At 67.0% G+C, this 20,834-nt stretch overlaps 3 protein-coding genes across 4 annotated transcripts; 2 read left to right on the forward strand and 1 right to left on the reverse strand.

Annotated features, from left to right (window-relative positions):
• Window positions 1–1,272: 1,272 nt before the first annotated feature.
• RFC5 (replication factor C subunit 5) lies at window positions 1,273–4,108 on the forward strand. Its single transcript, XM_075769571.1, has 11 exons — window positions 1,273–1,343; window positions 1,468–1,532; window positions 1,641–1,777; window positions 1,863–1,942; window positions 2,290–2,363; window positions 2,477–2,636; window positions 2,775–2,856; window positions 2,982–3,111; window positions 3,320–3,397; window positions 3,499–3,553; window positions 3,817–4,108. Exons 1-11 carry the CDS (start codon window positions 1,312–1,314, stop codon window positions 3,911–3,913), a joined length of 990 nt encoding a protein of 329 aa, XP_075625686.1. The 5' UTR covers window positions 1,273–1,311; the 3' UTR covers window positions 3,914–4,108.
• An 842-nt stretch (window positions 4,109–4,950) lies between these two features.
• On the reverse strand, window positions 4,951–9,233 carry WSB2 (WD repeat and SOCS box containing 2). Its single transcript, XM_075769419.1, has 9 exons — window positions 8,720–9,233; window positions 8,383–8,554; window positions 8,038–8,264; window positions 7,686–7,817; window positions 7,227–7,327; window positions 6,810–6,982; window positions 6,452–6,565; window positions 5,851–5,958; window positions 4,951–5,633 (listed from the first exon to the last, which is right to left on the reverse strand). The coding sequence occupies exons 1-9, from the start codon at window positions 8,733–8,735 to the stop codon at window positions 5,471–5,473; spliced, it is 1,206 nt and encodes a 401-aa protein (XP_075625534.1). The 5' UTR covers window positions 8,736–9,233; the 3' UTR covers window positions 4,951–5,470.
• A 1,653-nt stretch (window positions 9,234–10,886) lies between these two features.
• RASAL1 (RAS protein activator like 1) lies at window positions 10,887–20,605 on the forward strand. Of its 2 annotated transcripts, none has more exons than XM_075769618.1 (21): window positions 10,887–11,374; window positions 12,951–13,007; window positions 13,110–13,223; window positions 13,337–13,398; window positions 13,492–13,621; window positions 14,469–14,550; window positions 14,631–14,768; window positions 15,045–15,133; window positions 15,309–15,426; window positions 15,519–15,672; window positions 15,879–15,943; window positions 16,086–16,198; window positions 16,369–16,561; window positions 16,651–16,788; window positions 17,671–17,782; window positions 18,051–18,226; window positions 18,316–18,453; window positions 18,946–19,081; window positions 19,164–19,284; window positions 19,400–19,464; window positions 20,333–20,605. In XM_075769618.1, exons 1-21 carry the CDS (start codon window positions 11,310–11,312, stop codon window positions 20,473–20,475), a joined length of 2,409 nt encoding a protein of 802 aa, XP_075625733.1. In that variant the 5' UTR covers window positions 10,887–11,309; the 3' UTR covers window positions 20,476–20,605. The 2 variants fall into 2 exon arrangements, with proteins under 2 accessions (XP_075625733.1, XP_075625732.1); XM_075769617.1 differs by having other exon boundaries at window positions 10,889–11,374; window positions 17,638–17,782.
• Window positions 20,606–20,834: the final 229 nt, after the last annotated feature.

The raw sequence follows: 20,834 nt of genomic DNA on the forward strand, positions 1-20,834 counted from the left end.
CGCGTTGTTACCCAGCACCATTAACTACTTCATTTCTTAAACACAAGTCGGTTTTGGCACAATTGGTTTCGATAAAATGTATTTTGTCATGATTTAATTCACCTATGCTGGTTTTCTTGCACGTCCGTGAGCTCAGAGCTACAGAGAGTCCCTTGAAATCAGGTTCATTTTCATTTTTCCTCGCGCCTAGCAAGGACGACGCTCTCCCGGGGCACAGCATCCCGCTGGGAAGGGAGAGGACATCCCCTCGGCACGGCCGGCTCCGGGCAAACCCAACCAAACCCTCCTTTGTGAAACCAACCCTTCGCTGGCTGGAGAGTCCCCGCAGCGTCACACAAGGCTTTTCCCACCAAATTCCCCATAAAACCACCCCAGGAAGCTTTTACATGCCGTTGCCCATCGGCCACGGGTGCTAAATCGTTGCCCAGGCTTGTTGCCGACCCCTTAAATCCAGGGTTGCCTCCCTTCATCTCAAAGGCTGCGGTGCCGCTCCGCAGACAAGGGGCCTTTCCGCCATCAGCATTTTTATTTCTTTATTAGTAACATGCCAAACAGCATCTCCACCTCCGCGATGGACGGATCCATCTCTTGGACTTCACCTCTGGAGGAGCCGCCCCGGCTCCCTTCCTTGTGAAAGAGCATCCCTACCCATCAGTTACCCGGAATTCCCGCGTCCTCTTCCGAAGGGATGCGCCTGATTCCTCAGGGCTGTTAACGAACCCATCGATAACGCTATAAATTGATGTTTACCAAGTCTGATGTGACCTACTGGTCCCCTACCCGAGAGGTGTAACGGGTAAATAAACCCAAACAGGCAGCTCAGACGCTGGTTAATAATTCAGCCGGTCCTAACGACGCGGAATCGTCGCAGGGGGATGCGCCCATTAATTTTAACAACGTTAAACAACAACTAGTAAAAAAAATAAATAAATAAATAAATATTTTAAAAAAAATATTTAAAGTAATCTGGTCAAGAAAGAAGGGAAATGGCCCCGTGAGGAATATCTAGGCTGGAAAAAAAAAAAAAATAAAAAAAAATTTAAGAAAGCAACTTTGCACGTTTCTAGAAGATTTCTCCTGCGGCTCTGGATGTTTTTCCGTCCCTTACCAGCGTGGGGATTTTCCCCGCGAGTTTTTTCACCCCACGGCATCTCTTTTTTTTGGGGGGGGGGGTTTATTGCTCCCGGTTTTGGGGTTTTTGGGGTTTTTTTAAGCTATTGCACCCGGGATGGGGCGGAACGAGCGGGGCGGCCGTACGGCCGCCCCGCTCGTTCCGCCCCATCCCGGGTGTTCTCGCGAGATATCGTGATAATGGCGCGCTCCGCTGGCGGGAATCTTCCGTGGTACGATCGGGATCGGCGAAAAGAAGCTGGGAGGAGAATTTGGGGGGGGGGGGGGGGATATCGGTGGGCACTACCCCAAGCTGACACCCCCTCCTTCCTCCTCCTCCTCCTCCTCCGGTTGCAGGGTGGAGAAATACCGGCCGCAGGCACTGTCGGAGTTGGTGTCTCATCGGGATATCCTCAGCACCGGTAAATAAACCCCCCCCAAGCCTCTAAAACCACCCAAGGGGGGGGTTATCGGGCATGCCAGCATCCCCCCACACACACACACCCCAAATCCTGTTATCACTTCTCCAGTGCAGAGGTTTATCAGTGAGGATCGGCTTCCGCATCTTCTCCTCTACGGTCCTCCCGGTACCGGTAAGACTTCGACCATCCTTGCCTGCGCAAAGCAGCTCTACCGGGAACGGGAGTTTGGTTCCATGGTGCTGGAGGTAAGTGGGAATGGAGGGGTTCCCCCCCCTACACCCCTAGGAGCATCCTTAGGCAGGGATGCGGATCCACGCCGTCTCCCTCCAGCTCAACGCTTCCGATGACCGGGGTATCGACATCGTCCGAGGACCCATCCTGAGCTTCGCCAGCACCAGGACCATCTTTAAGTAAGCGACGGGTCTGCGCTTCCCATAGCTCCCCGTCCGTTCGGCACCCCCACACTCACACACACACGCACCCCGACACTGCCTGCCCCGGCGTTTGGCTTGGGGGGGGGGGGGGGGCTGCTGGGGTGGGCGGCGTGCCGGTGCGGATGAGAAGGGGCCAGGGGTGCCCGGGGGCGGGGAGGATGAGGGTGGTAAGGGTGTCGGTCTGGAGGGGAAGGGAGGGCTCCCTGGGAGCATTCGTGGGGGTCAGGCTGGCAATAAGTGCCCCCTCGCTCCCCCTTCTCCGGCACCAAGCCAGCAGCCGGGGCCACAGCCACAGCCACCCCCTTTTTTTCTCCCTTTTCAAGGAAAGGCTTCAAGCTCGTCATCCTGGATGAAGCCGATGCCATGACCCAGGATGCTCAGAACGCCCTGAGGCGAGGTGAGGGGCGCTGGGGACCCCACACCCTTGGCACCGCTTAACTTTTCCCGGGGGGGTGGCAGCCTGTCCGAGGCGGCAGACAAGGACCAGCCTCTCCTCCTCCCTCTTTGCAGTGATCGAGAAATTCACCGAAAACACCCGCTTTTGCCTCATCTGCAACTACCTCTCCAAGATCATCCCCGCCCTGCAGTCCCGCTGCACGCGCTTCCGATTCGGACCCCTCACCCCGGAGCTGATGGTGCCCCGGCTGCAGCACGTCATACAGCAGGAGGGGTGAGCTGGGGGGACAGCGCAGGACGGGGGGGGGGTCGCGCCCCCCTTCTCCCCATTCCCCTGTGTGCAAGGAGGAGCAGCGGGTTTGCTTTTCCACGGTTATATTGCCCTCCGGCAGCCCCAGGTGTTGTCTTCCAGGGTGGATGTGACGGAGGACGGGATGAAGGCTCTGGTGACCCTCTCGAGCGGTGACATGCGCAGAGCCCTCAATATCTTGCAGGTTCGGAGCGTGGCCACGGCCGCTCTCCCCTTGTGCGAGCCGGCCCCACGCCGGCAGCTGCCCTGGAGGGGCCAGTGGAGGAAGGGCCGAGCTCTTCATCCTTCCTCCACCCTCCTCTTCCTCAGAGCACCACAATGGCCTTCGGGAAGGTGACAGAGGAGAACGTCTACACCTGCACGGGACACCCCCTCAAGTCTGACATCGCCAACATCCTCGACTGGATGCTGAACCAGGACTTTTCCACCGCCTACCGCAGTATCCTTTTCCCTCCGCTGGCCCCGGCGTTTCATTCCCACCATTATAAACCCTCCCCTTTGCCGGGCCTTCCCGTCCTGCGACCTCCTGCTCCGGCTGGGGTGGGTGCTGCTCACTGGGGAGGGCCCCCGGGGTTGTGGCGGGGGTGAGGAGTGGGAGCTCACAGGAAAAGGCCTGGAAGAAAGCTCTTGACTCGCTCTCATCTCAGAAATCACGGAGCTGAAGACGCTGAAGGGTTTGGCCCTGCAGGACATCCTCACCGAGATCCACCTGTTTGTGCACAGAGGTGGGGGCTCGCGGGGTCGGCTGCTGGCTCACCCTGGGGGGGCACAACCGTCCGTCTCCCCCCAGCCCGCACTGACGCACGCCATCTCCTTCTCTCCGCAGTTGATTTCCCACCCTCGGTCCGCATCCAGCTGCTGATCAAAATGGCAGACATCGAGTAAGTGTCCGCTCACCCCAGCTCCTTGCCCCGAAACACCCCGGCTGGGGGGGTGCCAGCGTGCCCACCCTGTGGGGGTCACCGCTACCGCGTTGCGCCGAGTCCTGGCAGCCGGTGGACACCGCTGGCAGACGCCCGCAGCCCCCCGTGCATCCGTCCCCACTGCATAAACCTGCCAGCGCTGCGCTTAGCTTGCTCTGTCGCTTTGTCAGGACGCGGACGGTGGCGTAAACACCCAAACCTGCCCTTACCCCCTGCTCCAGGTACCGGCTGGCCGCTGGGACCAGCGAAAAGATTCAGCTGAGCTCCCTCATCGCGGCTTTCCAAGTCACCAGGGACCTGATCGTGGCCGAAGCCTGAGTCCTGCTGGGCGGATCCTTGCTTGCAAAGCCAGACCTGGCAGGAGCTGGGAGGGATCGTCAGCCCCACGCCCGCACCCGCCCCATCCAGCTTTTCCTTCCCTTTTTGCAAGCCTTGAGCCTGCAGCCGTGACGCGAGAGTCGGGCAGCGTTGTTTCACAGCTTCACCGGGAAATACAGGCGCCTCTAAAGCCCACCGGGTTGCACTTGTCTTTTCTTTTCCCTCCCGTACGGCGAGGAGCGGAGGGCGGTGGGTCAAACCTCACCCCCTGTCCCCGCTGTCCCGCTGCAAAGCCGTCGCACCAGGCTGGCTGACGCCCAGCTGCTGTCACCTGCCTGCAAAACCTCCCGTCCTTGCAGGGCAGCGCTGCCCCGGGCGTTTACACGCCGAGGAGCACAACTGCAGCTTGTGCCACCCCCCCCTCCCCGTGCAGCCAAGCGGGGCAGCCGTGCACAGCGAGCTGCGCGGGGACAGCGCGGTTTAACAGGGGACATCCCCCTGTTACAAGAGGGAACACGGCTGTGGGTGATACCGGTATGGGTTAGGGAAACACCAGGCTTTCCGGGTTCGGCTGCTCAAGGGGGAAAACATCCCGGGGAGCAGTTTAGAGGAGATGTTCCCCGTCTTCTCCATCAACTGGGGAGACGGACCGAGCCCTCTAGCACGCAGGGGGCTCAAAGCACGGGCTGTCGCTCCAGACGCCAACCAAGCGGGATGGAGACAAGCGCACGAGACCGCTTCGTGCACAGCACGTCTGGATACCGGGGCTGCTGGAGCTCCAGCGGGGAAAGCAAGCCACGGAGGAACGGGAGCTGGGGGCCGTGCAAAGCTCCGTGTCCCGCCTTCGTGGTGGACTGATCCTCCCCAGCACCCTCCGCTGCACGCTCACTGGTTTGCCGCATGTCAGAGCCCAGCGAGCGCTCGCTGCCACCCCAGCAGCCGCGGCAGGAGGGCTGGAGGCCCCGGGCTGGAGCCCTGCCCTGCCAGGTATCCCCAGGTCACCTCTACAAGCCAAGAGGAAAGATGTGAGGAACCAATTTTTTATTTTTTTTTTTTTTATTCTGTCATCGCTGCCGTCTAGTCCGCAGAGACCTGCTCAGGTTTGTCCAGCTCGCACAGAGCCCGTGTTCCTCCGGGAACTAAGCTACAGTACGAGCCGGTCCCGGTGAGGGTCGGTTTTGTCAGGGACGGTTATAGCCCCCGTATTCGTACAAACAGCAAAAGCTCCGCTCAGACTGCGGCTTCTAACCCTCAACCCACAACGTTGCACTTGGGAGCAAAAGCACCTCACCCAAAACTTGCGGATAACAGGGGGATAGGGGGAGCTGTGTCCCTCGCATCCTCTGCGTGCAGTTTTGCTGGGTTCTAGTATTATTATACCAAAAAATCCCTCCACGTTCACGGACGCAGCCCCAAAACAAGGGGAGCAGCAATCCTCCTGCCCCACGGCTCACGAATCAGCGAGACGTCGTTGCTGCGGTGCCTCCTCTGACCCAGGCCAAGCCCCGTCACCAGGCAGAGGGCTGTCACCTCCATCCCTCTGCTTTCCGCGCTGCCTTAAAAGGTCCGGTAAGTAAGGAATTCCTTCAGCTTCCTGGGAATGGGGAGCGCGAGGACCTGGTACGTTGTCAGGAAGGTGCGCAGAGCTTTGCGACACAAGTGCTTTAGCGACGAGAGGACCCTTGGAGCAGTCCAGAATTGGACGTGGCCATCTCTGGTCCTGCAACGGGACCCAAACAAGCCGTGAGCACAGGGCAGAGCAACGCGACAAAACTCAATCACCCTTAAACATCCCGAGCTTGCAGCAACCACGCATTCCCCAGCCCAGGAAACCAGCCTGCACCCCCAGGGAAGCCCAGAATTCGCTGAGCAGCTGCGGAGCTGCAGGAGGAGGGAGCAACCACGTGTTCCTCCGCTCTCTTCTCCCACGTACGCACCCTGTGGCAATGAAACCGCCGTGTGGAAAGTACATGCAGCACAGGCCGTTGGTCATGGGAGCAAACGCAACCGGAGACCGCAGCTCTAACGCCCAGATCCTTAGGAGCCTGAGGAGAAAGGGAGGGGACATGATGCCAGGACCACATCCGCGCAGTGCCTGCAGCTAAAATAAAGCCTCTGGGTTCCCCTGAACGCATGCAAACTCTGGAGGGGGATTTTCTTCCCTTGGGCTTAGAGCATCCCAGGAGTGTCAGAACACGGCAGCGAGTCGAGAGGCGCTGTCCCCTGTAGAGCCGAGCGGGACGCAGACAGAGCTAGTGACCGCGCCGAGGAGCGCGGCGAGGGTGGCACAGCACACAGGAGGACAGGGGCCCGGCTCGTCGCTCAGAGGGGTGACAGGCCCCTGACCTTGCTACCCCTTGCCGCAGCTGAGCCGCGGTGTCCCAGGCAGTCACCCCTTTCTCCTTACGCCGGGCACTGGTGGGGGACCTGGCACGCGAGGTCTGCTCCCCCCGGCATGTCCTGAGCTCCCGGTTCGTTTTGGTGGTGCCCTCCTGGGGACCCTCTTCCCGCTGGAGGTCCCCAAGGGGCTTCACTCACCTGTCATCCGCCACCGTGGCCAGGTAGAGGCCCTCAGGAGAGAAGCAGACGGAGCGCAGGGAGCTGGTGTGGACCTCGCTGCTGTAGTCCACCGCCGAGTGCAAGGGGACGTGGCTGCGGGTGGGGAGACGGAGCCCAGCATTAGCCCCAGGCTGCCGTAAGCCCCATCCCCAGAGCTCCAGGGCTGGTGGAGGGGCCCAACCCGGCAAGTCAGAGCCCCCCTTCAGCTGCCGGAGACGGGGGAGAGGTGCTGGCTGTGCCCAACTAGAAGGGAAGGCCACGCTTGGCCCTGACAAACCCCCACAGCATCGCTCTGTCCCCCTTCCACGGTCCCTTATTGGCCCCACCAGCTCCGTACCGCAGTGTCCTCAGCTGCTCCCCGGTGTAGGGGTCCCACATGATGACACAGGCATCGTAGGAGGCGGTGACGAGGAGCGCCGCGTCCGGCGAGAAGTCGCACGATACCACGCTGCTCTGGTGTCCCTCCAGCCTTCGGATGAGGGTGTAGGACCGCATGCTCCACAGCAGCGCCTGCGGGACACAGGCAGGGGCTGAGGCTGGGAGCATCCCTGGGGTGGGAACGGAGGAGAAGCATCTCCCCGCTGGGGTTTAAGGCACGTGGGCTCTGGTCGCAGCTCCTCCAGGCAGAACCAGAAGGGCTGAGGAGCGAGGGCGGCTCTGGCCTGGCTTGCCAAGGGGGGCTTCTCGCATTGGGGGGGACACGGAGGTCTGGATTCAGCAGGACACGGGATGGCTCCCATCCCACAGGACTCACCGACTTCTCTCCGGCAGCGGAGCAGAGCATGCTGCAGTCTGGGGAGATGGAGCAGCAGTACACCCACTGCACGTGGCCTGACAGCACCTGGACCTGCCGCCCTGGGGACGGCAGACACGTGAGTCACAAGAGGGGAGCACGAGAGACAGCGCTGGGCCCTGCCCCTGCTCTCCTCTCCCTTTCCTGAGAGGGAATCCACGTGGGGCTGGGGGGTTCCCCTGGGCAGATCCCGAGCTCTGTCTACCTGCAACCCCTCCTGTACCTCCCAAGCCCCACCTGGAAGAGGACAGCTCTGCTCCATGTCACAGGACTCGCCCCTTCTTCCTTGAACACTGTCCCCAAAGATCCTCTCCCACCATCTCCCCAACTAGGGTGGGTTTCTCCCTCCTCTTTCCCGCAGCAGAGCTCAGCCTCAGCCCGGGGTGACCGCGCACCAGGGACGTCCCCGCACGCTCCTACCATCTCTGCTCAGGTCCCAGACACGCAAGGTCTTGTCCCGTGAGGCCGACACCAGGATGAGGCTTCCATTGGGAGCGAAGCTCAGGTCTCTGACGACGTCCTGGTGCCCCAAGAGGCTGAAGAGGAGGTGTCCTGCAGAGAGGGGACGCGCTGAGTGCTGTCCCGCCATGGGGAACGAGACAGTGACCCTCACGCGCAGGCAGCCCTGCTTGGGACGGGGCAGGGGGCTCCCGCTCATCCCAGGGAAGTATTCGGGGAAGGCTGAAGACGGGATCTCCTTCCAAAGGGGAGCAAGGAGAGAGAAACCAGCCTGAAGCCATGGCTGCTTCCGCCGTCGGCAAGGGCCGCTCACCTGTCTGCACCTCCCAGACCTTGATCTGCCCGTCGTTGAGCCCGGTGGCCAGGATCAGGCAGGGAAGAGCCACGGCGCAGGCGGGGTCCGTCTCCTCTGCCGCCGGCCAGGCGCTGAAGGCCAGGCCCCACACGATCTGGCCGCACTCCAGCGTCTTCTCCTTGGCCGCCCCTCGGCTCCTTCCCTCCGCTTTGCCGCCGCGGCTCTTGCGCTCCGAGGTTTTGCAACTGCCGGGAGAAAGGAGGGGTGCACGTTTACCCCCCGGGGCGGCCTGGCCCCCCCAGCATTCCCCGCGCCCCGGCTCCGTGCAACCCCCTTCTCCCTCCAGCCGCTCCCCTAACTCACAGCTCGGCCTCCTCCAGGGGCCAGGGGATCAGCTTGACCACACAGTGTCCCTGCGACCAGGCGAACCAGGCGCCATCGGGGGAGAAGGCCACGCTCCAGGTCTCGCAGCTGGATTTCCAGTCGTAGCGCTGGGGACGACCCGGCTTCAGCTCCGCCAGCAGGACCGGCTCCTCTGGGCGGCGGGACGGCCACGTTATCCCCCCCCGGCCTGGGCCTCACCCCGCTCCTCCCGCCCTCCCCACGGGGATGGGGGGGTGTCCCGGAGGACGGGGGGTACCCGCTGCCCCGGCCCACACCGAGGCGGCCCCGGTCACCGCGGAGCCCGGCCTCCCCTCACCTCCGCTCGGCTTCATGGTGGCTCCGCGAACCGCCCGGCCCGGCCCCGCCGCCTCCGCCCGGCCACGGCAAAGCCCCGCCGGGCCGGGCGCGGCCTGCACGGGCCCAGGCCCAGGCCCAGGGTGGCGGTAGCAGCGGCGGCGGCGGCGCGGGGAGGGGAGCCCGGCTGCCTCCTCCTCCTCCTCCTCCTCCTCCTCCTCCTCCTCCTCCTCCGGCGGCACCGCCCCGCCGCGGCCCGCCCGGGGCCTGGGCCTGGGCAAGGGGGGCCGGGGGTACCGGGGTGCTGCGGGGGGGTGGAAGGTGCCCGGGGACGAACCCCCGCCGGGGACGAGCAGGCACAGGCCCCCGGGCAGGGGGAGCGGCCGCACGGCCTCAGCTTCCCCGCCGGACCCGGGGGCTCCCCCGGTCCCGGGGCTCTGCCGCTCCCCGGGGCAGCAGCAGCAGCAGGGAGGGACCCGGGGAACAGGCCGGACCGCAAACAAAGCGCCGGGCCGCGCCAAGGCCTGCGTGTGGGGACAGCCCTGTCACCCGTGGCCCCCCGGTGCTGTGGGGCTGGCGGCGGGGGTGCACCAACAGCGCCCAGTGCCCCGCGCACACCCCCGGGCACCCAGCACCCACACGGTGACACCCCCTGGCAGTGACACCCGCCCCCAGGGACCCAGCACCCACACGGTGACACCCCAAGGACCCAGCACCCACATGGTGACATCCCCCTGGCATGACGCCCCCAGGTCACCCACACGGTGACACCCCCCGGCAGTGGCACCCCAAGGACCCAGCACCCACACAGTGACACCCCCCTGGCAGTCACACCCCCCCCAGGGACCCAGCACCCACATGGTGACACCCCCGAGCAGTGGCACCCCCAGGGATCCAGCACCCAGACAGTGACACCCCCTGAAAGTGACCCCTGCCGGGGATCCAGCACCCACACAGTGGCACCCCAAGGACCCAGCACCCACACAGTGACACCCCCCTGGCAGTCACACCCCCCCCGGGGACCCAGCACCCACATGGTGACACCCCCTGGCAGTGACCAGCCCCCAGGGATCCAGCACCCACACAGTGGCACGAAGGACCCAGCACCCACATGATGCCCTCCCCCCGCCCCCGGCAGTGGCACCCCAAGGACCCAGCACCCACACAGTGACACCCCCCTGGCATGAAGCCCCAGGGACCCAGCACCCACATGGTGTCACCCCCCAGCAGTGACCCCCCCTCAGGGATTCAGCACCCACACGGTGACACCGCCTGAAAGTGACCTCCCCCCCAGGGACCCACCACCCACATGGTGACACCCCCGAGCAGTGGCACCCCCAGGGATCCAGCACCCACACAGTGGCACCCCAAGGACCCAGCACCCACATGATGCCCCCCCCCCCAGCGGTGGCACCCCAAGGACCCAGCACCCACACAGTGACAACCCCCAGAAGTGATCTCCCCCAGGGATTCTGCACCCACACGGTGACATCCCCTGAAAGTGACCTCCCCCCCAGGGGCCCAGCACCCATACAGTGACACCCCCCTGGCAGTCACACCCCCCCCTCCGGGGACCCAGCACCCACATGGTGACACCCCCTGGCAGTGACCAGCCCCCCTGGGGATCCAGCACCCACATGATGCCCTCCCCCCCCCCTCGGCAGTGGCACCCCAAGGACCCAGCACCCACACAGTGCCCCCCCCAGCAGTGGCACCCCAGGGACCCAGCACCCACACAGTGCCCCCCCCAGCAGTGGCACCCCAGGGACCCAGCACCCACTCGGTGACGCCCGCCCTGGCAATACCTGCTGTGAGTCACCGCAGGAGACATCTGGCCAGCCCACCCCCACACCCCCCCCGAATTCGCCAGCCCCCCCCAGCGCCCCCCCATTCCTGGCAGCAGGGGGGCCACACACCAACAGGGCGGGGGGGGGCAGGGGGGCCCTCACCCCCCACTTCTTGTCCCCCTCCATCTCCCCCCGGCTTCGGGGTGCGTGTGGATCGGGGGAGCACTGCGGTGCTGCACCCACAGGCACCCCGCGATCTGCTGAAGTCTCCCTGGTCTGGCTGGGAGGGGGGAGGCAAGGTCCCACGGGGGTCTTTGGGGTACAGACAGAGCCCCCCCCCAGCCTGGGGACAGTCCCCTGTGCCACCCGGGTGTGACCGGACAGAAGGCATCCTCCCCCAACCGCCACCCCCCACTGAGGGGCCTGTGCCTCAGTTTCCCCATCGCTGGAACGGAGGAGGCCTTGCCCACGCCGGTGGTCGCTGGGCCGCGGTGGGAGCCCCACGACGAGCCGCTGGGCCGGTGGGCCGGTGGGCACGAGGCCAGCCCACCCGAGCTCGCCCGCCCGCCGCCGCGTGCCCGCGCGCTCCGGCTCGCTTGTTCTCGCCCGCTGCTCCGACGCAGGTGGGGAGCGAAGCAGCGAGAAAAACAACCGAGAAGAGGAAAAAGGAAGAAGCGACAGTGAGAAGCGGTCGGGGAGGAGGAGGAGGAGGCAGGTGTCGGCAACCCCAGCAGCGGTGAGGGGCAGGGGGGGCTCGGGGCACCCCACGGGCACCCATCGCAGCCCCCCATGGACTCCTAGGTGCCCGCCCTGAAGTTCGCCGGCATGGCCAAAACCACCTCCCTGCGCTGCCGGGTGGTGGAGGGGAAGGACCTGCCCGCCAAGGACGTGTGAGTGGCTTGGGGGGCTCTCGGCCCCCCGCCCCCCCTTTCCCCCTGGCCCCCCACCCTGGGAGACGTGGCGAGGAGGGCTGGGAGCCCTGGGTGCTCTGCTCTCCCTACAGCTTTTGGGGTCCCTCCTTGCACCCTTGCTGACAGGGACCTGTTGCCCCAAAGGGGGGGTCTGGGGGTCGTGGGGAACTGCCAGCCCCCTCGGGCGCCCTCCCTTCCCCCCGGAGGTTTACAAGCCCCCCCAACCCCTTTGGCATCCCCCTGCTGTCCCCCAGCAGGGTGGGGACCCCCCCAAGGCTGAGGGTAGCACTGGGGGGGCACAGCCCCTCGCACCCCCACATAACCTGCTGGGATCCGCACCCTCGGGGGGGGCTGAGCGGGGGGGGGGGGGGGGAGGAGGATGGGGAGACCCCTCCCTGCTCCTGCCCCACGGATACGCCTCGGCGGAGCTGGCAGCTCCGGGCTCCTCCGGATGTGCCAGCCTGGCACCGCCGGCCGCTCCCAGGGCCGGGCAGCTGGGATCAGCTGCGGGCTGCGGGCAGTGTGGGGGGGGTCCCTGCCTCAGTTTCCCCACCCGGTGGGGGTCCTGGCACCATGCTGGGTGTCCCGCACGGGGGTGTCCGGGCACAGTGGGGTGATCCAGACCCACCAGTATGGGGGTGAGGTGCCCGCTGCCGCTCCCAGCCCCCCAAACCCAGCTTGGGGATGTCCTGGGGCTGCGGAGGGGCTCGGGGTGACCCGCTCTCATCCGGACTCTTGAGGGGGTCATGCGGCCGAGGTCTGCCTGCCCGTCCCCGCCAGACCAGCCGGGCCGTGGGCTTTGCTCTGCCGGGACGCGGTGAGATACCCTCGGCGATTAACAAAGCCGTTCGTTAGCCAGCACGCAACATCGCCCAGGCAAGCGGTGCTGAGCCCCCGGCCTCAGCCAGGACCTCCCCGTCCCCCAGTCTGTGGCTGGGACAGGGGCTGGGGTCCCCTCCCCTGCCCCGCTTGGGGTCTCTTTGCTGAAGCCCATCATCCCCTGCCTCCAGCAGCTGGGGATTCGGGGCTCCAGCATCGCCCCGCTACGCCACCCCGGGACTGGCATCCCTCGGTGCTGGTCCGGCTGCCGTAAATGAGCGGGGAAGGGGCTTTGTGGGGGAGCAGGTGGAAGAGCCCCGGATCCCGCCCTCGTCCCCTCGATCCGTCCTCCCCCGCGGAAGGGGTTAAGCCTGGGACAAGCCCTGGGACAGGCCGGTGTCACCGTGACACTGTGGGTTGCCACAGAAACTCAGGCTCAGCTGTGCCGCTGACAAGACACTGGTACCCATGGGTGGGGGCACGGGGACACACAGCGATGGCTCGGGGTGGCCCGTAGTGGGGTTCCCGGGAAAAGGTGTTGTCCCCATCCCGGTGTTGGCTGCAGGGCCCAGCTGAGACCTGGCAACTCATCTCACTTGCTGGGGCTGGTGCCTCGCTGGCGGGGTTTGAAGCGAAGCTCCGATCCAGCCCCCTGAGCCCCCCCAGCAGCATCCCCGAGGGCGGGTGGGACCCCCAGGTGGGGTGCTGACCCCGAGCACCCACGTTCCCCGCCCAGGTCCGGCTCCAGCGATCCCTACTGCGTGGTGAAGGTGGACAACGAAGTGGTGGCCAGGTACGGGGGGGGGACACACACACGTCGTGCCACCCCGGGGAGGGGACGTGCGGGGCCGGGCGCTCTCCCTGGGGGTGCAGCCACCGCTCCCGTCACCGACAGGACGGCCACGGTGTGGAAGAGCCTGAACCCTTTTTGGGGCGAGGAATACACCCTGCGCCTGCCCCGCGGCTTCCACAGCCTCGCCGTCTACGTGCTGGATGAAGACATCATCGGGTAGGGGGGACGCAGGGGGCACGGGGGGGCACCAGCCACCCGTGGGGTGACCCCCGAAGGGTGGCATGTCCCTGCCGGTGGCCTCAGCACCCGCCGTGTCTCTGCCCTCGCAGGCAGGATGACGTTATCGGCAAGGTCTCGCTCAGCCGCCAACAGATCTCGGCCGAGCCGCGGGGTGAGTGGGGGGGGGCACGGCGGGGGGGCTGGGTGGGGGGGCGGCGGGGCCCATCCTGGCACGGTGGGACACCCACCCTGTCCCCCTCGGCAGGCGTTGACAGCTGGCTCAGCCTGGCGCCCGTGGACCCCGACAAGGAGGTGCAGGGTGAGATCCACCTGGAGCTGTGGGTCCCCGAGCAGGGCCACCCACGGGTGCTGCGCTGCCACCTCATCGAAGCCAGGTAAGGGGGGGCTGGCGGGGCACAACGGTGGTGCGGCCGCCCCCGGCGTCTTATTTTTGGCTGGTGGGGCGTGAGCAGTTGGGAGGAGGGGAGGTGATGGGGACAGCGGTGGCACGGGGAAGGACCCTCACTGTGTCCTGCTTGGGGACATCGATGATGCCAACTCGCGTGTCAAGATGCCGTGGGGTCTCAGCAGGGAACGCGCTGCCTCGGACACTGCCAGCCCTGCGTGAGGATGAGGACGGGGGGGGGGGGGGTGACGACGAAGGGCAGAGCTGGGTGGCCCAGAGGGCCTTGGGGTACCTGGGGACGGTCCCCACCAGACCAGCCGCCTCTTGCACTGCAATTCTCCCCTTTGGCTTCAAAACTGGGGGAAACTGAGGCACGTCCCGGGCCGCCCCTCCGCTTTGCTCTGGTGTGTGAGCGTGTGCGTGCATGTGTGTGCACGTGTGCCTGCATGTGTGTGTGTGTGTGTGCCCACGTGTGTGCCCACACACGCGGCTGCCAGACAGCAGGCTGCTGGTAGAGGAGCAGGCAGCAGAGGCAGCATCCCGCTGCCATGGCAACCGAAGCGGGTACCAAGGCAACGGGATGGCCACTGGGGCAGCCAGAAGGGCCAGCAGAGCCCCCCCACTGTGCCATTTGGCCCCCCAGGGACCGGAGGAGGAAGGGGTTCGGGGCAGGAGCACTGGGGAATGGGGACCCACTCTCACCAGCATCCCCCCCGGCACCTGCTGGCTGCCCCACGGGTGCCCAGGCGAGTCGGGAGAAAGAGGGGGTACAGGGGTGCAGGGACCGTGCTGGCTCCTTGCCCGCTGTGCCCCCGCTGACCCCCACCTCCCTGCAGAGACCTGGCCCCCCGGGACCTCTCGGGCACCTCGGACCCCTTCGCCCGAGTGTCGTGCTGCGGGCACACGTTGGAGACAGCCGTGAGTCGGGGTGCTGGATGCTGGGACCCAAAGGCTCGGGCACCTCGTCCCCCGCGGCCACCGGTCCCTGTCCCCAGCAGGTGATTAAGAAAACCCGTTTCCCGCACTGGGATGAGGTGCTGGAGTTCGAGCTGGCGGAGGGTGAGCCGGGGGAGACGGTGCTGAGCGTGGAGGTGTGGGACTGGGACATCGTGGGCAAGAACGACTTCTTGGGACGGGTGAGGAGCTCAGGGCACGCTGGCACGGGGCAGGGTCCCGGGGGCACCTCCACACCCCCTCCCCGTGCTCAGGGTCCGGGTGACCACAGGGTCAGGACCCGCAGGGATGGGGACAGGGGTCTGTGCACCCGCTGAGCCCGGGGCAGTGCCGCATCCAGGCATCCTGCGTGTCCTGGGCTCTCCCCCGAAGAGGGGTCCCCGCTGGCAGGGGAAGCGGGGTGCAGCACAGGGTGCTGGCACGTGCCCCCACACACGTTTAGACCTCCGGCCCTCCAGGTCGAGTTCCCCCTGGACACCATCTGCACGGACCCCACCAAGGGCTGGTTCCAGCTCCTGCCCTTCCCCAGCACCACCGAGGACCACGGGTGAGTGCAGGCAGCAGGGCCAGGCAGCTGCCTGCACCCTGCGTGAGCGGCTCCCCCAGGGCGGCTGTGCCCAGGGCAGCACGGGGTGGTCCCCCCATCCTGGCTGGGAAGGAGCTGGGGCGATGGGGGGGCAGCGGGTGCAGGATTCGGCCGAGCCCCTCCCGTGTCGTTGCAGGGGGCAGCTGGGCGCCCTGCGGCTGGCGGTGCAGCTGGTGGAGGACAGGGTCCTGCCCCCCCCCTACTACCAGCCCCTCATCCAGCTCCTCACCGAGCCAATCCTCTGCCCAGGCCAGGTGGGTGCTCTGGGGTGGGAGGACCCTCGGGGGGCAGCCCGGGACCACCCCGGCGTGGGGGCTTTGCCGTGCCCACCCTGCCCTCCCCACAGCCCCCCGCCGGCACAGCTCTGGCCATCCTGGAGGAGGTGACCTTGGGGGAGAGCCGGCAGGACGTGGCCACCAAGCTGGTGAAGATCTTCTTGGGGCAGGGGCTGGCCGTGCCCCTCCTGGACTATCTCATCTCCCGCGAGCTGGCCAGGACCAGTAAGTGCCAGGGCTGGGGGCACCACCTGCACCCCCCCAGCCAGGAAACTGGGTGGCCAGTGTCCCCCCAGACTCCCATGGGGAGAAGAGCGGTGCCACCGAGGGGGAGACAGGAAAGGTGCCGCGCGTCCGTGGGGTCGGGCACACCAGGGGCGGCTGGGGCATCGCCCCATGCCCGCCTTGCCACGGCCTCTGCGCTCTTCCAGCGGACCCCAACACTCTCTTCCGCTCCAACTCGCTGGCCTCCAAGTCCGTGGAGCAGTTCATGAAGGTGAGCGGTGTGGGAGGGGACACCAGCCGGGTCCCCGCTGCGCCCTCCCGTGATGGCATCGGGACCCAGAGCTGGGTTGTGTCCCAGCAGGGCATCTGGGAACAGTTTGGGGACGACAACGGTGACTTCCCATCCCTTGCAGGTGGTGGGGCTGCCCTACCTGCACGAGGTCCTGAAGCCCGTGGTGAACCGCATCTTCGAGGAGAAGAAGTACGTGGAGCTGGACCCCGGCAAGATGGACCTGAGCCGCAGCAGGCGAGTGAGGGGGCGACGGCTGGGGGGCCTGGCATGTCCAAAGCCATCCCCATCCCGATGTCCCCTGAAGGAGTGGGTCACCCATTGCTGCTGAGCTCACAGGTCACCTCGGTGGCTTTTGGCCCGTTCCTGGGCATCGGGTGCCCCCTGAGCCGGCGGTGTCCCTGCAGGAGGATCTCCTTCAAGGGGTCCCTGTCGGAGGCGTGGGTGCGGGAGAGCAGCCTGGAGCTGCTGAAGGGCTACCTGGGGGACATCGTCGATGCCATCGTGGGTTCGGTGGAGAAGTGTCCCGTCGTCATGAGGATGGCCTTCAAGCAGCTCCGCAGGCGGGTGGAGGAGCGGTTCCCCTCGGCACAGCACGAGGTGGGACACGCGGCGAGGCCGGGGCTGGGGATCCGCACGTCACCGGGACCTCCGCCCCGAGCCCTGAGCTGTCCCCCCGCCCTGGCCAGGAGGTGCGGTACTTCTCCATCAGCGGGTTTCTCTTCCTCCGCTTCTTCGCCCCCGCCGTCCTCACCCCGAAGCTCTTCAGCCTCCGGGAGCAGCACGCCGACCCCCGCACCGGCCGCACGCTCCTGCTGCTCGCCAAGGTGCGGGGAGCCCGAGGAGGGACGGGGACCCCGGGGAGGGATGGGGACCACTGGGAGAGATGGGGACCTGGGGGAGGGATGGGGAACTTGGAGAGGGATGGGAATGCTGAGGAGGGATGGGGATGCCTGGAGAGGGATGGAGAGCCCAGGGAGGGATGGACACCCTTGGGAAAAAGATGGGGACCCCGGGGAGAGTTGGGGACCCCAGGGGGGATGGGGAACCTGGAGAAGGGCAGGAACCTTGGGGAGGGACGGGGACCCAGGGAAGAGATGGGCACCTTGGGAAGGACGAGGACCCTGAGGAGGGACAAGGGTCTCAAGGAGAGATGGGGAGCCTGGGGAGGGATGCACAGACTCCAGAGCGGGACCCCAGAAAGGACAGAGACTTCAGGGAGGGATGCGGACCCTGTGGAGAGATGGGGACCCGTGAGGGATGGGGATGCCAAGGAGGGACAGGGACCCCAGAAAGGCAGGGAGACCCTGGGGAGAGGTGGGGACCCAGAGGAGGGATGGGGATGCTGGGGAGGAATGGGGAACCTGGGGAGGGACAGTGACCCCAGGGAATGACGGGGACCCCGAGGAGGGCAGAGCCACTCCTGCCCCCATGCCGCGTGTCACGGGCTGGCTCCTTCCCACTCCACTCGAGGCCAGCCCTGCCCGTCACCGGGCCACGCCACCGCGCGTCGGGCACAGCTCCCATCGCCCTCCTGGCTGCTCCCCAATTCCCAAGCCCCTGGGGTGCAAGAGAGCAGCCAGAGGTGGGGTCCCCCTCCCTAGCCCCCCCACGCCACGGGGCGGGGGGGGGGGGGTGTAGGTACAGCAGCGTGAGCCCTTCCCCACGCGGGGCAGGCGCTGCAGAGCATCGGCAACCTGGGGCTGCAGCTGGGGCAGGGCAAGGAGCCGTGGATGGCCCCGCTGCACGCCGTCCTGCTGCCCAGCGTCACCCGCGTCAAAGCCTTCCTGGACAGCCTGGTCACGGCGGAGAGCACCGAGGGTGGGTGAGCGGGCACGCCGGGCACCGCGGGGGGCACGGGGGGGAGCACCGCTGGTGCTGGGTCCGGCCGTGCCAGCACCCGACACGGAAGGGAGGGCATCATCCTTGCTCTGCCCCGCACCCTGGGAGCGTGCCCGGGGAGGGGGACGCGCTCGGTGCCGTGCGGATGGTGCCAGGACGGCCGGGGATGGGCATCCTCCGGCTGGGGGAGGCGGCGGCACTTGGGGTGACGCCTCTGCCTCCCTGCCTGGCCTCGCCACGGCCGCAGCGGGCGAGGGGCCGATGCCGCCGGCACTTTTCCACCCCTCGGCCACCATCAAGGAGGGGTACCTGCACACCCGCGTGGCGGGGGGGGCCGCCCTGCTGCCCCGCTTCGCCTTCAAGAAGAGATACTTCTGGCTCAGCAGCGAGGCCCTGACCTACTCCAAGTCCCCCGAGTGGCAGGTGGGTACCACCCGGGACCCACACCCCACACTGGGTGTCCTGTGGGGGGGACGTGGGTGCAGTGAGTCGCAGTGTTTCGGGGTCCCCAGGTGCGCTGTTCCATCCCCGTGCCGTGGATGCGGGCGGTGGAGCGGGTGGACGAGGGCACCTTCCAGCACCCCCACGTCATGCAGATCGTGGCGCAGGATGACGCCGGGCAGCTCCACACCACCTACATCCAGTGCAAGGTGGGTGCCCCCCCACCCTACCTCGGGCACCCCGGGAGCCCCCTCCACAGCACCCAGCCGTGGGGCACCCCTGGGGCCCATGGGGACAATGGGAATGGTCCTGGTCCCAAATCCAGCTATAGCCAGGCACCGGCTGTACTGGGAACACTGGGGTGCCCAGCCCTGGCTGAACTGGGATCAGTGGGATATCCAGCCATATCTGTACTGGGATCACTGGTGTACCAGCCCTATTTGCACTGGGATCACTGGGATACCCTGGCTCCTGCGGTGCCACCTCCCCACCAGGTCCTACCTGGGCAGTTTTGCCATCAAACTGTCACTCCCGGTCACATCCCTGGTGCCCACCCCTGCCAGTGACCCCATTGGCATCACCTGTGCCACCTCCACCCTCCTCCTCCTCCTCCTCCTCCCGCTCCCCGCCAGCGGTGCCCAGCGCAGGGTGCCCATGGGTGCCCCGGCGGGGTGCCACCCCCCCCCCGCGTGTCCCCGCAGAGCGCCCAGGAGCTGTGGCAGTGGCTCTGGGCGGTGCGGCAGGCCAGCAGCGCCAACGAGGCCATGCTGCCCACTTGCCACCCGGGCACCTTCCGCGCCGGCCGCTGGACCTGCTGCCTGCAGCCTGCCTGCACCGGTAAGGCCGGCGGGCACCCTGGGGTGGGGGTTCCCCCGGGCAGGGGGTTCGGGGGTCCCCCAACCACGGTTGTCGTCGGCAGCGCCCGGGTGCAGCCGGACCCACAGCACCGTGGCGCTGGGCGAGTGGAGCGACCCCCTGGACCCCGCGGCGGCGGCGCAGACCCTCTACGGGCACCTCCGGCAGGCGGGGGCCCGGCTGCGGTGAGGCTGGGGGTGGGGGTCCCGGGGGGGTCCCAAGGGGGTCCCAAGGGGATCCCAGGGGACCCTGGGTGCTGGCGGGCAGGGTGGGAGCGTGCTGAGGGTCCCTCTCCCGCAGGGCGGCGGGGGCCGAGGGTCCCGAGGGCGGCGCGGCGTCCGAGCCCCCCTGCCCGGGGCAGGCAGGTACGGGCAGCCCTGCCGCGGGGGGGACACTGCACCCTAGGGTGCTGCCTGGGGCAGCCGGCACACGCAGGCACACGCATGCTCACACTTGCACACGCATGCACACGCATGCACATGCATGCTTACACTCGCACACTCATACACACACATGCACATGCATGCTTACACTCGCACACTCATGCACACAGACGCATGTGCATGCTCACACTTGCACACGCATGCACACGCTTGCACACGCATGCACACGCTTGCACACACACCCGCCAGCACTCAGCTGGTTCCCTCCACCAGGGGACAGCAAATACACGCGGCCACGGCCACACGCCCGGCTCGATGCACACGCCCAGACACGCGTGCGCACACACGGATGTGCACGGCCGGGTGCGTGCGTGGGTACGGCCACGCCGAGCTTCAGACACATAGCCCCCCCCCCAAACACCCCCCCCCATCCCCACGCCCCCCCCACGCCCGCATACACACTCCCCACGCACGCACACACGCACACACACACACACACAGCAGTGCCTGTCCGTGTCCGTGGGGCAGTGGGGGGATGGGGGCGCAGACCGGGACGTGGGGGGGTGGATGAGGGCCGGTGGGACAGGCTGGGATGGGGGGACACGGGGACACGGGGTGGGACATAATGGGAGTGGGGTGCTGGTCCGTGGGTGGGTGTCACGGGTGGGTGCCGGGGGCGGGTAGCGGGGATAGGTGGGTGCTGGGGTAGTCGCTGGGAGTGGGTGACGAGGGCATGCCCCGGACGGGTGCCGGGGGCGTACCGCGAGTGGGTGCCGGGGATGGATGTCGCGGGTGGGTGCCGGGGGAGGGTGGGTGCCGGGCGCGGCGCTGACCCTGCCGCGGGGCGCAGGGGAGCCCTTCGAGGGGCGGCTGCAGGCGGTGCTGCGGGACCTGGACATCGCCCACGACGCCTTCGCCCGCCGGGACAGCGCCCCGGGGCCGCCCCCGCCGCCCCCGCCGCCCCCGAGCCTGGCCCCGGCGCCCACCACATGAACGGCGGCGGCTGGGACTACAGCTCCCAGCGTGCCCTGCGCCGCCTCCCCGCCCAGCCCGGCCTGCCCGCGCCGCGGGGCCTGCTGGGAGCTGTAGTCCTTGTCATCCCCCCTCCCGCTGCCCCCCGCCTCCCCCCCTCTCGGTGGGGGTGTCATTCCACCCGGGGCCCGTGTCCCGCGGGGAGTGCCCTCCAGCACACGCGTGTGCAAACGCACACACACACACGCTCTTCTCTTCCCCCCCACCGACACCCACCCTCAGTGACACCCCACTGGGCGATGCCGCCCCGGGAGGGACTGGAGGGAGGTGCAGAGACACGAGTGGGGACACGGGGCGGGGGACACGGTGGGGACACGGGG

The sequence above is a fragment of the Balearica regulorum genome, chromosome 17 (assembly GCF_011004875.1).
Source record: "Balearica regulorum gibbericeps isolate bBalReg1 chromosome 17, bBalReg1.pri, whole genome shotgun sequence".
Lineage (NCBI taxonomy): Eukaryota > Metazoa > Chordata > Aves > Gruiformes > Gruidae > Balearica > Balearica regulorum.

Coding starts and splice junctions, on each gene's coding strand:
- WSB2 (XM_075769419.1), bottom strand. Junction 8,265..8,382: donor CCCCTGGAGGAGGCCGAGCT/GTGAGTTAGGGG, acceptor TTCTCCCGGCAG/TTGCAAAACCTCGGAGCGCA. Junction 6,983..7,226: donor CCGCTGCCGGAGAGAAGTCG/GTGAGTCCTGTG, acceptor TGTGTCCCGCAG/GCGCTGCTGTGGAGCATGCG.
- RFC5 (XM_075769571.1), top strand. CDS start 1,312: ATGGCGCGCTCCGCTGGCGGGAATCTTCCGTG. Junction 2,857..2,981: donor GAGCCCTCAATATCTTGCAG/GTTCGGAGCGTG, acceptor CCTCTTCCTCAG/AGCACCACAATGGCCTTCGG. Junction 3,554..3,816: donor ATCAAAATGGCAGACATCGA/GTAAGTGTCCGC, acceptor CCCCTGCTCCAG/GTACCGGCTGGCCGCTGGGA.
- RASAL1 (XM_075769617.1), top strand. CDS start 11,310: ATGGCCAAAACCACCTCCCTGCGCTGCCGGGTGGTGGAGGGGAAGGAC. Junction 13,008..13,109: donor GACAACGAAGTGGTGGCCAG/GTACGGGGGGGG, acceptor CGTCACCGACAG/GACGGCCACGGTGTGGAAGA. Junction 13,399..13,491: donor GATCTCGGCCGAGCCGCGGG/GTGAGTGGGGGG, acceptor CCCCCTCGGCAG/GCGTTGACAGCTGGCTCAGC.